This window comes from Chenopodium album, chromosome 16 (assembly GCF_948465745.1).
Source record: "Chenopodium album chromosome 16, dcCheAlbu1.1, whole genome shotgun sequence".
NCBI lineage: Eukaryota > Viridiplantae > Streptophyta > Magnoliopsida > Caryophyllales > Amaranthaceae > Chenopodium > Chenopodium album.
The window spans coordinates 30991424-31007573 of record NC_137849.1 but is presented as its reverse complement, the minus strand read 5'-3'; the positions used below and the strand labels follow the sequence as shown (position 1 = coordinate 31007573).

General features: G+C 38.0%; 1 protein-coding gene across 1 annotated transcript; it reads right to left on the bottom strand.

Annotated features, from left to right (window-relative positions):
- LOC145584064 (uncharacterized) lies at window positions 1-2669 on the bottom strand. The gene is made up of 2 exons (XM_081641002.1): window positions 146-2669; window positions 1-8 (listed from the first exon to the last, which is right to left on the bottom strand). Exons 1-2 carry the CDS (start codon window positions 2667-2669, stop codon window positions 1-3), a joined length of 2532 nt encoding a protein of 843 aa, XP_081497128.1.
- Window positions 2670-16150: the final 13481 nt, after the last annotated feature.

The window sequence follows — 16150 nt, the reverse complement described above, 5'->3', positions numbered from 1 at the left end:
TTACTTACCTGAAAAAAAAAGACATAAATAAATTAAGACATCGATTTGTATCATTTATAAATTATAAACGTGTACACATAACAATAATAAGCAATTTATGCAATTAGTAACACATATTGGAAAAAAAAAATCACAGAATTCATACCTACTTCATTCTTCTCTTTTGCGACATAAAATCCTTCATTATGATCTTTACGTTTCAACGGTGTGTCAAAATCATCAACTATTGGAGGGATGCTCCAAACGGAAGGTGGTGACTCATTAAATTGCTCATCATATTCTTCCTCGTCCACCACATCTTCAATGCCAAGTATCCTTCTTTTACCTTCTAAAACAACTGACCATTTACAATCAGCTGGGTCAGCCATGTAAAAAACTTGTTTTGCTTGTGAAGCTAATATAAATGGATCAGCTAGATGCCCTCGTCGACCAAGATTTACAAGGGTCAAGTTCCCTTGTTCATCTTTTTTTACACCACGGCTACTATCAGCCCACTTACATCGAAATAGAGGAATCTTGAAATCAACATAATCCAGCTCTATTATTTCTTCAATGATTCCATAATAAAATTTCTTCTTATCCACAAGTGTTTTATCATGTGCACTAACATACTCAGATGACAAACCTATTACTTTAACACCACTATTTTGCATTGTTGACTTGTCATTTTGTTGGCTAGTGTAAAAAGAATACCCATTGATATCGTATCCCTCATATGACATGACTTGACATTTAGCACCATATGCCAACCATCTCAATGTGTCAGATATATCGTTAGGTGTGGTGGACAGTTGGGACATCACTCGTTCCTTGAACCATGTAACGAATGAACAATTATGCTCCTTTATCAGCTGAAGATCACTTTTGGAAGGATATTTATTTTTAAGAAAAAGCATGTGCTCGTCCAAGTAAGGATGAACCTCGCTAAGATTTTGCAACACAAAAAGCTCGGCCTTATTTTTCATTTCAAAGCCCATGGATATCCTTTTCCTGCCAATAGTACCTTGACCTCCAAGCCTCCCATCGTGTCGAGACTTTGGCAACCCAATTTTCTGTGAACGTGCAAGATATTGAGCAACCCATGCTGCCACTTCCTCAGCAACTGTTCGTTGTACAATACTAGCTTCAGGTTTGGCCGGATTCATGACCTTTCCCTTTAAGTCACCCATTTCTCGTTCAAAAGGATACATGTATCTCATACACACTGGTCCACAAAGTTTAATTTCACGTACAAGATGAATAACCAAATGAGGAATCACGTCAAAAAAAGATGGGGGAAAATACATTTCAAATCGACACATTGTCTCAAGTATATCTGCTTGCAAGTCATCTAAAATACTTGGATTTATGACCTTGCTACAGATAGTATTAGAAAAGACACATAATCTTGTAATCGTATACCTCACTTGAGGTGGCAAAATTCCTCGAATGGCAACTGGTAATAATTGTTGCATCAAGACATGACAATCATGAGATTTCATGCCACCCAATTTCAAGTCAGACATTGACACAAGTCTGCGAAAATTAGAAGAATATCCAGCCGGGACCTTTAAACCATGCAATGACTCACAGAAGCTAGTTTTTTCCTTTTTAGACAAGGTAAAGCAAGCCGGGGGAAGATACCAGCGTTTTCCTCGAGATTCGGGTGCCAACTCTGAACGACCCATAGCAGCCATGTCTTTTCTTACTTTAACTCCATCCTTTGTCTTTCTTGGCATATTTAATAAAGTTCCCACAATGGCATCACAGACATTTTTCTCAATATGCATCACATCTAGACAATGTCTAACTTCCAAATGTCTCCAATATGGAAGAGACCATAGCTCAGACTTCTTCTTGTAACCCCCAGTTGATTTGCTTTTGTAAGGCTTACCAAACTCTTTCTCAATGTCTTTAACCCGCTGATAAACCTCACTTGCACGCAAAGGGCCACGGGCTTCTCTCAACTCCACTTTTCCATTAAAAGCATCCTTATTGAATCGAAAAGAGTGGTCTTCAGGAAGAAGTCTTCGATTATCCATGTATACATGCTTGCCACAATTGTCTAGGCGTAATGCCTCCAAATCATCTTCACAAATGGGGCAAGGAGTTGTTCCCTTCACAGTGTACCCCGACAAATTCCCATAAGCTGGGAAGTCATTTATCGTACAAAAAATCATGGCACGTAAAGTGAAATTGGTTTTACTATATGCATCAAACATTTGGACACCTTCATTCCATAACAATTTCAAATCTTCAATGAGAGGCGCTAGATACACATCAATGTCATTTCCAGGTTGTTTAGGCCCAGATATTAGAAGGGACAACATAATGTATCTAGACTTCATGCATAACCAAGGAGGCAAATTGTAGATAGTTAGAAGAACCGGCCAAGTGCTATATTGGGTACTTAGTGTCCCAAATGGGTTCATTCCATCTGTACTAAGACCAAGCCTAAGATTTCGGTCTTCTTGACTAAAGTCCTTGAACTTTCGATCAATGTTCCTCCATTGCGGGGAATCAGCCGGATGCCTCATTAACCCATCTTTCTTCCTCCCATCAGCATGCCACCTCAATAATTTTGCAGTTTTTTCATCTGAGAAGAGTCGCCTAAATCTCGGTATAATTGGAAGATACCATAATACCTTCGCCGAAGACCCTTTCTTACACAACTCACCAGTATCATTCATCTTGTAACGAGAAACTCCACACCTTGGACACTCATGAAAATCAGTATACTCATTTCGATACAACACACAGTCATTGGGACAAGCATGTATCTTCACATATTCCATACCCAAAGGGCACATAAGTTTCTTGGCCTCATAAGTGGAGTTGGAAGTTCATTCCCTCTGGGAAACATTTCTACTAAGGCTTCCAACAACTGCGTAAAACCCTTGTCGGTCCAATAATTGCTCGCCTTTAAGTTGAATAACATCATAATAGCACCAAGTTTAGTGAATTTTGTACAACCAGGATATAACGGGGTTTCTGCAGCTCTCAAAATACTATCATATGTCTGGGGACACTCTGTGAAATGGTCTTCAACATCATGCATCATTTCATCTATCCTGTCCTTCTCCACTTCACTCTCACTTTCAACACCAATATCAGCTATATCGATATCCTCACCTTGGTGTTCATTATCATCATCACAATGATTGTCATCTTCCCTTGGGCAATAACTAGAACTTGCCTCAATATATATGCTCTCACCATGCCATGTCCACCTTGTGTAGTTTTCTTTAAACCCACGACGAATTAGATGATCTTTAATATCATCTATATCACGATATCCCCTCAAATTATTACAGTCACAACAAGGACAAAGAATAATCTTTGATTTATTCTCTGTTTGGTGTTTTAAGGCAACATTGCTAAACTCTTCAATTCCTCGTAAAAATCTTGTAGAATTTCGTTTACCATACATCCAACTTCGATCCATTTTCAACCATTGAATAACAAAATTAATTTTAAGATAATGTGTATATTTTCTAACATATATAGCTCCTTAACCATAAACAAGAATATAAGGCATCAAACATTTTCATTCAAATTTTATCTCATGTAAATGCAATGACATGATCCAACAAGGTCCTTATCACTCCAACCTAACCCATTCTTGAATGTCCTATCTCACTAATAACTACTTGTAAAGTTTGGTTCTAAAGAAAATCCGGCAGCATTTCCCTATAGTTCTCCAAGCACACAATGTAGATAATCGGCTATCTACATATGTACCCAGAGAACGATCGGGAAATAGTGAGCCATGATCTTCTTAGACCCAAAAACAGTTCAAGTAGTTATCACCTAAATGAGATAGAACATTCAAGAACAGTCCCAAACCGGGGACTATTCAAGACTTACTCCTAATGAGTAAGCCCTGAACGGGTATCTAAGCCAATGATGCAAGTATTATTGCAATTCCAATCAATTATATCACAATTAAAAATCTCATACAATTCACAATCATTATACCAACCACAAAAAATAAGTTAATACAAAGAATGGTTCAAATATATATACCACAAGTGAAGACAATCTCGTATGTGTACTACCGCCTTAATCGTTTGTCCACAACCAGAACCTCGAGCAACTTGTGGAATTCACTTCCGCATAATTAAGAATATGCCATATAAAATTACATATATTAAACCAACAATATTCAATCATACTATAAAATATTTTCTAATTAATTCTATCTACAAATAAAATTACATATATTAAACCAACAATATTCAATCATACTATAAAATATTTTCTAATTAATTCTATCTACAAATAAAATTACATATATTAACCCAATTTTCTGTGAACATTTTTTTTTTTGAGAAAATGAAAATATTGAACATAAATAGAAGCAATCTTACCTTAGGTGAAATTGACTTCACAAATTCAACAATGTCGAGCCTAAATGCAGTTGATTTGGGCGAACAATGGTCGAACTGCTACACTAATCGAACTTCAATTATAAGGTTGTACTTTGCTTGTCCATCCTCGGATTTTTGGGGGGCGAAATTAATCAAGTAATTCACTCAAAAATTCAATTATAAAGGCAGTAATTCACTCAACGAATACCTGGGGTTTTAATTCGATTTTTATGCTCGAAATTACTCGAATTAATGCTCGAATTTGCTCAATTTTTTTGCTCGAATTTGCTCGCATTTTCCCATAATCGAATTTCTAGATTTTTTTTTTGTTGTTTTGCTCAAATTCTTTGGGTTTCTTGGGGGTTTTTTTTTGTTGTTTTGCTCGAAATTGGGGGTTTCTAAACCTGAATTTTTTCAGATTATGGGTGTTGTCAACATTGCGGTTTGCTTGTTGAATTTGTGGAGGTTTTTTTGGTCGAATGTATGGGGGTTTTTGGATAGAATTTCTGGGGTTTTTGGGTTGATTTTCTGGGGGTTTTTGGGTCGAAATTCCTTGAATTTCAGGGTGATTTTTGCTCGAATTTCTTGGGGTGTATGGGTCGAATTTCTGGGGTTTTTTTTTCTCGAATTTCTGGGGTTTTTTGCTCGAAATTCTGGGTGTTTAGCTGTAGGAAATCGCTGTTCTTGGAAGATAGGAGTAGAAATTATGTTTTTTGTTTTAGTAAAAGGAAGGCAGCTGGCAACTAGAATCCGAAAAACGTAAATGCAACAGAGTCACTTGCGTCACTCAACTAATAAAATGTGACGCAAATAACTCAAAGTTTAATGCTGCCATTACTTATTTGCGCCGCTTATTAATTAAAGGAGTGACACATTTAATTCTATTACTCATTTGCGTCACTTGTCACTAATTGAGCGACGCAAATAACATTATTATATGCGTCGTTTCACTAATTAAGAGCGACGCAAATAACAGAAAGCTAAAATGTATCTGACTTTTGCATCGCTTCTTGGTTAATGTGCGACGCAAATCACTTTTAAGGATGCTAAAAAAAATCATTTGCTTCGTTCTTTTGTATGAGTGACGCAAATAAGGCGATGCAAATGTACATTTTTCTACTAGTAAATAGGGTTCGGGGATGAAGGTACAAATCCAACCTAAAAGAGATTGAACCTGCCCTAAATAGGCCTCTACTTCATTTTTCTCATATTCATGTGCGCTTTCTGACTAGCATGCAAACAATAGGATTAACCCTAAACCTGTTTATCTATGTTGGTTGAATTATTGATGCACAAATAAACTATTATTGGCGATCACTTGAATTATAATCAAATTAACCCTAAACAAGATTATTAATTATCTTATTAAGTGTTATTACAAGTACAAATTCCCTTTAAACATGCATAAAAGGCGTGATCAAGCAATAACAATATAAATATCAAGCAACATAATAATCATAAAAATAATAATTATAATCATGATAACAATCATAATAATCATAATTATCATAATCATGTTAAAGCATAATATTAATAGCAAGATCATAGGCATGATACTAACAAGATTAATAACAAACCCTAGCATGTCACTAAACAATAAAGATCAAAGCTTTAGCTCTAACATGATACTAACATGATATTAGAAAAGAGTAAAAGGCACCCTAAACATGATATTAGAAAGCAATAATAACATCCTAAGCATGATACTAGGAATTAAACAAATTTAAACATGCTTTCTACAAGAATAGAGCAATAAGATTACATACTTTGATGCCTCGTATCTCTTTCTAATAACAAAATACACGCGTTAGTAACTTCAAGGAAAATATAAAATCAAAGAATTAAATTAAAATAGAGATTAAAAGATTAGGGACCCAAACCCACAGAAATTATAACCTTTCACGTCTAGGGCGAAGGCAACTTCGAACTTGGCTAGGTGTGTCTAGTGCTAATGTATGAGGAATTGTGTAAGAGGGAAGGTTTAGAAAAAGAATAGAGAGAAGGAAAGCTTCTAGCTTTAGAGAGAGAAAGATGATTGTTTATTGTGAATTCGTCCATAAAAACGGAGGTTCAGGACCCTTTTTATAAGAAAACAGTCCGAAAATTGGTAGAATTTGATAAGGAATAAAATTCCACTATGTCGCTGCAAAACCGACCTTCTCGCCAGGCGATAGGGTCTGTCGCGTGGCGACAGGGCTTATCGCGTGGCGACAAGCCTATCGTTTGGCGACAGCTTAGATTCCTACGCGCTTTCAAACACGGAGTCCACTTATCAATCAAAATCGATTTGTAAAATCCGTATGAAACTGAAATCGTATTTTCCATAAAATAATATTTTATTCCAAATAAAACTTTATCAATATATAATTATTAATTCTAATCTTATCAGGATTAAAAAGGACCTTCTAGAGAATTCTAGAAGACTATAATAAATTCTAATAACTTTAGGAATAATAATTAACATTGGGCCCTCCCTAGATCATTGGGCCGCATGTAAAGATCAAACCGGGCCCAGTTTAGTATTTTGGCCATAACTTCCTCATTATTCATCGGAATTAGGCTTATAATATATCTTTGGAAAGCTCTTTGCAAGCTCCATTCAACTAAAATATTATTGGACCCTTGTCATGGACCAAACTAAACTGGATTGGCTGTTCATAAAACAAGGTGAGAAAAGAAATATTTTCAAAAACAGAAAGAAGAGATATTTTAATAAAAATATCCTCTGGGGAGACACATTTGGGTGTCTACAGAAGCCCCCACTTTGACTGAGTTTGGAGAAACGCAAGTTTCAAAAACGAAAGTGAAAGTAGCGATAGGGACGGAGAATGATTCAGAACGTTCTGCGATCCCAAATCATTCTTGTAACGCCGATACCTGCAAACTAGCGTTAGTTAAACAGATAAAAGAGTTAAGAAATGCGTATCTTGCACCGTCGAGCATACGTCTCTGGAGGTAACCGATTTTGTTGCATTTGTTTGAAGACCTTCCACAAGCTAGAGAACGTCATCCCGCCGTGGTTGATGTTATGGTCGTGCTTTGTCGCCGTTGATTTTCACTCGTCTCTGAACAATGGAGCTTTTAGAGGGATGTTCACTCGTCTCTGAGCAAAAGAGCTTGAATAGGAAATGTCCACGCGTCTCTGAACAAAAGAGATTGAAAAGAAATGTCCACGCGTCTCTGAACAAAAGAGCTTTGATAGGAAATGTCCACGCGTCTCTGAATAGTAGAGCTTGAAAGAAATGTCCACGCGTCTCTAAACAAAAGAGCTTTAATGATATGCCCACGCGTCTCTGAGCAAAGAGCTTTTTTTGATATGTCCACGCGTCTCTGAACAATGGAGCTTGAAAGAAATGTCCACGCGTCTCTGAACAATAGAGCTTGAAAGAAATGTCCACGCGTCTCTGAACAAAAGAGCTTTGAATGAAATGTCCATGCGTCTCTGAACAATAGAGCTTTGATACTTGAATGTTTGTTGCGATAATATTCCGAAGAAAACTTTCGAAGACCAACGCTTGTCGATCTTTAAAGCTCGCTTTGAACTTTGCTTCCGCTATGCCAGTACGTCGGTGCTTTTGCTGCTTGTGAACCGTTATGTCAGTGCCTCTGTTGTTTATGAACCAGTATGTCGGTGTCTTGCGATGAGCCAATGTTTAGGCGCTTTAAACTAAGTGAGACGATCTTTCGTCAGGTCAATCACTTATTGCGATTGTAATTAAGCCGACTACTTAATCATGTCAAATTGCTTATAGGGGCTAACTGGCGTACCAAGGAACCCGAAATTGCTGAAAGAGGTTAAAATAATTGCTCTGAGTGGTTAAGCGTTTTGTCGCCGCTGCAATGCCTCTGGCGCCGCGATTTGGCTCTGTCGCTAGACGCTGGAATCTAGCGCCAGGCGCTGAAATCTGTTGCCAGACGCTAGATGTTGTCGTCTGGCGCTGGAGTAGGGTCTTCCCTATTCTACTCTTGTTGCCGCTGGGATGCACCTGTATTTATCTTTAACTATAGGACTTTGCTAATTTCTTTAATTATTTTAGGGTTGACCTAAGGTTTAATGTCGCTTGACTCATTGACTTGACACGACTCAAGGTATAAACTTGACTCGCTGTGATTGACTCGAGGTTGACTCTACTCGAAGTGAAATGACACGTGTGACTCATGACCCGTGTGTACATTAAATTTTCTGTCATTTTTTGTGGAGGGTACCGACTTTTTCCCGAAAAAGAAAGACGCAAAAAAGAATCGAAGTGAAGTTTTTGAAGGTGCATGTTGAATGAGTTTAATCCGTTAATGTTGTCTCTCACAGTACAAGGATTGTAACATCTTAGACTATCCTAGTTGACTTAAAGATGAAAGTATTTAGGTAGCTTAGGCGCGGAGGCTAAGTACTTCATACTTTGTGATGCAATGATGAGTGATCTTGATTTTGACATGACAAGCCATGGTTCAGCGTTGTGTTAAGATTTCATGACAAATGGTTCCTAAGGGAAGGACTATTTGGTCATGGTGGTGACTCTTAGGCTAGGTAAGCTAATGATGTAAGGATCAAGCCCCCAAGTCTAGCTCTAAATGGAAAAGGATGAGCATTGGAAATTCCTTGATATGATCAATTATGAATGTAAATATGAATGCATTTTTATTACGGCCGCACCCCTTTGTGAGGTTGCCTACGTATCCGTTAGGAATCAGGCCAAACGTAGCTCTAGCCGAACCTCGCACAAGTATGTGTATACCTCAAAGAGGTCTTTTAAGGGTTGTAACGTGGTTAGGCTAAAGGTTGAAGAAGAAAGGGACAAAGGCTCAAGACCCTAGGTAAGCCCCCAAGGTGTGCAACCTTGCTTTTGAATCTTTGTATTTTTATGCTTGAGTGTTTTAACTCTTTATATTTTGCTCTCTCTTTTTGCTTTATCATTTTTTCAAATTCAAATCTCTTTTTTTATAAGCGTGGGAAATCCCGATCATGCGGTCTATCACTCACTTGGCATTCATGTTTCTTAGGCATGGTACCGAGCACTCGATAAGAGACGCAATCTTAGACGTGTTCATATCAAAGACATGTTCATGTCAATGACATTGGAACACTTGCCCTTTTGTACACTTTAATTCTTACTTATTTTTATCAATTTTAATCACTCAAAAAAAAAAAAAATTGCATAAGTTGCACATTGTCCCATCCCAAGGTTAGGTAGATGTGGATTGAAGAAAGAAAAGTCAATCGTTAAATGAGGCTCAAAGTGGTTTATAAAGAAAGGATTGTATATTTGAATGGTAAAAGATGATATGATGTGGCTACAAGGGGTGCCTCAAATCATTGGTATACCTTATGCTTAGTTCGACGTTTTTTTTTTTTTTTTTTTTTTTTTTTTTTTTTTTTTTGAATGGAAAGCAATGCAATGGTCATATGCAAGAAATAAAATGCTCATTTTATTGAAAAGGAGATAGAAAAAATCTGCAAAGCAAATCTAAAGAAAGAAAAAAGTGTTTATGCTAGACTTATTGGGGAAAGGAATAAAAAAGAAATAGAAAAAGAGGTCACGAAATCTTGTCGTTGAAGCTCGCCTCTTGTCTTGTGTCTTATCATCACTCGGTCTTCTTGCCGACTGGAGGTATAGGAAGCTTGTTATTGTCGATCAAATATTGAATTGCTTCCTTTAGCTTCCAACAGCTCTCGGTAGTATGACCCCTACCTTGATGATATTTGCAATGTGCATTGGGGTTCCAGCTGGCCGTTCTCTTCTCGACAGGTGGGTCCCCAAACGGTCCTATGGGAGTTATAAAACCTTTTGCATGAAGGCGATCGAATGCTGTATCATAACTTATGCCAATAGGTGTAAAGGTTCTCTTTTGCTCTCGTTTGTTCAAGGCAAGGACCTCATCCAAGTTAAGCATGCTAACGTTGTTCGAGTGGGTAGCTTTGGAAGAAGAAGGATTGTCGTTCCTATTTCCTTTCCAGCCACTGTTATTATTGTTACTAATCCTGGTCTTCTTGTCGCGCGGAGGAACATGAAGGAAACTTGAATCAATGAGGTCTTGAATACGATCTTTGAGAGCGAGACATACTTCGGTGGTGTGACTATGACCTCTATGGTATCGGCAATAAGATTTTGGGTCCCAATTGGGATACCGTTTTTCAGGCGGAGGGTATTGACTTGGACCAATGGGGTGAATGAGACCTTGATCGTGGAGACAGTCAAAAGCTTCATTGTAAGTCATTCCTATTGGTGTGTATTCTTCAATGGTCCGTTTTGTCCGTGGCTTAGGAGCATTGAGTTCTTCATTAGATCCTTGGTGAGAATTTTGTTCAACAACTATCATCCGATTTGCTACTCTTTCTACCACATTCAAGAGCATGGAAATGACATCTTGCAGTTTTCGAACGTCTTCTTTTAGACTTGACCAGTCTTCCCTGATATTATCTAAGATAATACTTTCATCCTCCTCAATCGCGGCCACTTCATCAAGAGAGGTTATATATGCTGTCTCGATCATGGGCTTACCTACAGGTGTGATAAGGAGTGAAGGATCGAAGGATGTTTGATCTTCTGCGATGGCTAGAATCTCGGAAGTTTTATTGTCATCGATCAGATCTTGAATAGCTTCTTTGAGTTTCCAACACTCCTCAGTGTCGTGACCTTTTCCTTGGTGATATTTGCAGTGCTTATTAGGATCCCACTTGGGTGGCCTGGCTTCTGGAACTGGCTCTTTGATAGGCCCTATGAGCATGACTAGTCCGTTGTGGTGTAATTTTTCGAAAGCTATTTCATAGCTCATACCAAGTGGAGTGAACACTCTTTTCGACCTTTGGATTCGTGGTTTGGAGGTGATCGTAGCATGTACTTCATTAATGGGAGAGGAAGAAGAAGGATGGTCGTTCTTCCTTCCTCTCGCACTATTATCTTTCAGAAGGTCATCTTCAATGTCAATGCCTATATTATACACAGCCTTGAAAGTGTTCAAGTTGTGTTGGTATTTATGTGCTTTGAATACTTTTCTTGTAAATTTTTGATGAACATCCTCACGGATTCTTTTTCAGTAGGCACCTCAACCATCTTTGTAGAAGTTTCTCTCCATTTATTAAAGAAAGAAGTAAATCCTTCATTCTCTTTCTGCTTAAGTATTTCAAGTTCCCTATGATCGGTTTCAACTTGAACATTGCATTTATATCTATCAATGAAAGCGTTTACAATTGACTCCCAACTAGAGTTTTCACTTTATCAATAGAAAAGTACCATTGCTGACAAACGGTTTCTAAAGATAGAGAAAACACAGAATGAAAAGCTTTCTTGTCTATTCCCTTAATATTCATTACAGTTTCAAAGGCTCTTAAATGATAATAAGGGTTATCCATTGCCTTGAATTTCGGGATGTCGTTGGCATTGAACTTTTGCGGAAGAAGATCCTTGTCCACTGAGACCCCTTGTGAGCTAATGCCCTGCAATCTATAGTCATTGGACAATTTGCTCAAATTTTCCTGGATGAGTTCCATTTGCTGTTGTCTCACAGGGTCAGTGATTTGGAGAGTCAGATTCTTCAACATTTCAGCAATGTTAGCAACTTGTCCCTTGAGTTCGTTGACTTCTTCCTAACTTGCCATTATCTTCTTAGCTTTCCTTTTTCGACCGATTGGCTTATCAAAAAGTTGAATTTGAATAAAGGTTTTGTCTTTGATTAATCGTCCTTCTCTCCTTGACCAAGTACTGTGGAAAGGGAAATTAAGGGATATGCGTGGTTAATTATTTGACTCAACTCTATTCAACATGCAATAGATGGAATAGGGTAGGAAGAATGAATATTGTGATATGGGGAAAGCATGTAGAGAATGGAAAGATGATGTAGATGGAGAGATATGAAAAAATTAGGAATAGAATGTACCCTCAACTCAAATGACGGAAAAAACCGACTCATGCATGAACCTAAGACGTGGTCATGGTGACTATATAAAGTGTGTGCTAACACTAGTGAGTGTAGGTGACATGCTTTGACTCTTGTGTATGACCACGGGACTAGGTGCCTAGACTCAATTAAGGACTTAACAAATTGATTAAACTGATTAGCAGACTGTTACATAGACTCGTCGTGATGACTCGAGTAAGAATCTGGACTGTCGTCGGAACAACAGAACTGTCGCCACAATTTAAAGCTTGTCGCCAGAGGACAAACCTGTCGCCAGGCGACAAACAGTAAGCTGCGGCGCCACAGCCCAAACTCCTGCCCCATTTCTGGAACATTAATATGGGATTGTTTCCAGTAATTTTACTCTAAGGGGACATGCCTGAAGTCGTACTAAGTCAGGTTAATTATTTCATTAGCCTTTAATTAGTCAAATTAATTAATTAATTAATTAGACAAAGTCCTCTTTAGTCATTAATTGGTTTATTTAGACTTAAACACAAGTCAAACAAACGGTTAGCACATATAAGGTATGCAAAAGCAAAGAATGCACAAATAGTCAAGTAGTCACAACATGATGCAATGAGTTTGCAACCTAACCATGGCTCTAGTTCTCTAAAGTTCGGAACATGGGTTAGTCAAAGAGGGTCCATGGTTATGAGTCCGGATGCACCGCGCGGAAGCCTTACCTTTGGAAGGGTTGGCGCGAGTGGATGGGACCCCGCAAGTTAAAAACGTGCTTCCATGGTTTGGTGGATTCACAAACTCGGATGTACTCGTCGTTGCCAGGAGCGTTCGATTGGGTAGATGGAGCGTGAACCCCCAGAGGGTTATATCCATATGTAGAACACATATGGGTTTCAGAAAAGAGAGAAAAACTCAATCAGGAAGTAGAATCGAGCCAACAGTGCTAGAAATGGTCAAAACAAGAAGGCAGAGTTCTAGCTCGGTATTGGAAGAACTTGGCGCCAGACTACAGGGACTGTCGCCGCAAAAGTACCCTTGTCGCCAAGCGACAGAACTGTTGCTAGGCGACAGAAGCACTTTACAGGCGACAATCTTGTTTTCTAGACGCTAGTTCCTACATGCCTCAGCAGGTATCTACGTTCTTAGAATTTTCCAGATTTCGCAATATTATTTCAATTCTAGCTGTGAAAGATATTTCTCAAATTTCCTACGTGTAAAAATCCTATGTTTTTGACTCATTTCGGATGGTCTATCCAATGAGGACCTTTTTTATGCATATGACAATAATGCTAATCAAAATTACGGACATGAAATACTTAGAACTTTTCGAGTCTCATCCACTCATTCTAAATAATTGCCAAAATAGATTTCAGGAATTAAAATAGAAATCCTCCCCAGTGGAGTCGCCAAAAACTGTAGGGAATATTTCAAGACATTAAACCCAAGCTTGAACCCCATTGTGATCATACACTTAAGCATGGTGGCGTCCAAAGGGAAGGAAGCTAGAGCAAAAAGAGTCGCCAACAAGTTTTAGGAACTTGTAAACCGTTCACAAGGTGAAGATTACACCCCTTAACGATCCAGGAGATCGTCAACTCCAAAAGGTCTTGAACCAAATAGGGTTCGGGGATGAAGGTACAAATCCAACCTAAAAGAGATTGAACCTGCCCTAAATAAGCCTCTACTTCATTCTTCTCATATTCATGTGCGCTTTCTGACTAGCATGCAAACAATAGGATTAACCCTAAACATGTTTATCTATGTTGGTTGAATTATTGGTGCACAAATAAACTATTATTGGCGATCACTTGAATTATAATCAAATTAACCCTAAACAAGATTATTAATTATCTTATTAAGTGTGATTACAAGTACAGATTCCCTTTAAACATGCATAAAAGGCGTGATCAAGCAATAACAATATAAATATCAAGCAACATAATAATCATCAAAATAATAATCATAATCATGATAACAATCATAATAATCATAATTATCATAATCATGTTAAAGCATAATATTAATAGCAAGATCCTAGGCATGATACTAACAAGATTAATAACAAACCCTAGCATGTAACTAAACAATAAAGATCAAAGCTTTAGCTCTAACATGATACTAACATGATATTAGAAAAGAGTAAAAGGCACCCTAAACATGATACTAGAAAGCAATAATAACATCCTAAGCATGATACTAGGAATTAAACAAATTTAAACATGTTTTCTACAAGAATAGAGCAATAAGATTACATACTTTGATGCCTCGTATCTCTTTCTAATAACAAAATACACGCGTTAGTAACTTCAAGGAAAATATAAAATCAAAGAATTAAATTAAAATAGAGATTAAAAGATTAGGGACCCAAACCCTCAGAAATTATAACCTTTCACGTCTAGGGCGAAGGCAACTTCGAACTTGGCTAGGTGTGTCTAGTGCTAATGTATGAGGAATTGTGTAAGAGGGAAGGTTTAGAAAAAGAATAGAGAGAAGGAAAGCTTCTAGCTTTAGAGAGAGAAAGATGATTGTTGATTGAGAATTCGTCCATAAAAACGGAGTTTCAGGACCCTATTTATAAGAAAACAGTCCGGAAATTGGTAGAATTTGATAAGGAATAAAATTCCACTATGTTGCTGCAAAACCGACCTTCTCGCCAGGCGATAGGGTCTGTCGCGTGGTGACAGGGCTTGTCGCATGGCGACAAGCCTGTCGTTTGGCGACAGCTTGGATTCCTACGCGCTTTCAAACACGGAGTCCACTTATCAATCAAAATCGATTTGTAAAATCCGTATGAAACTGAAATCGTATTTTCCATAAAATAATATTTTATTCCAAATAAAACTTTATCAATATATAATTATTAATTCTAATCTTATTAGGATTAAAAAGAACCTTCTAGAGAATTCTAGAAGACTATAATCAATTCTAATAACTTTAGGAATAATAATTAACATTGGGCCCTCCCTAGATCATTGGGCCGCATGTAAAGTTCAAACCGGGCCCAGTTTAGTATTTTGGCCATAACTTTCTCATTATTCATCGGAATTAGGCTTATAATATATCGTTGGAAAGCTCTTTGCAAGCCCCATCCAACTAAAATATTATTGGACCCTTGTCATGGACCAAAATAAACTGGATTGGCTGTTTTCATAAAACAAGGTGAGAAAAGAAATATTTTCAAAAACAGAAAGAAGAGATATTTTAATAAAAACATCCTCATCACTAGATTTTTCACACTTTCGCTTCGTTCGATAATCAAATGACATGAAAGGTATTCATCACTGGGTTTGGTTTTGGGGAGACACATTTGGGTGTCTACAGTAGGGGTAATGGGGTCACTAAAACTTCTTTGATCACTATCTCCGTGACCGCCATTGTTGTGCAAATGCACGAGATTTGACCCGAAACTCTCTTACTTCTGATTTGGAAATTTTCTTAGAGGCGGAGTCAACTTTTCGTCGTATGGGCATTTGGCTTTGTGGGGAGTGTTTCAAAACACATTCTCTTCATACGAAGTGTCGGCATGGTACTGGTTCTGATGACTTCGTGGCCCCTCCTGATTCTGGGGATGGTGTTGTTCGGTTTGTTCTTTATGGTTTTCCTAAACCGCAGGGTCCTACTGTATCTGATCCTGTTCTTAGGGTGCCTAGTGAGCCTCATTTTGCTTTTGATGTTGCTTTTCTTGATAGTTTGCTTTTTAAGCGGTTTCGTTCGGTAAAATATATCCTCCTAAGTGTCGCTTGGATTTTTTTCGGGTTCTCAAAAGGGCCCTTGATAAGGTGATTGGCAAGCTTGATGACATCTCTTGTTGGGTTCAATTGCTTGTGTTTCCTCTATGTGTCCTTAAAACCTTTTCTCCGAGGAGTAGTCGAGAGTGTTCTTCGGGTGTCAGGCGACTGCGGTAGGAAGAGAGCATCACCGCTGCTATTCGTTCTTGGTGTGAC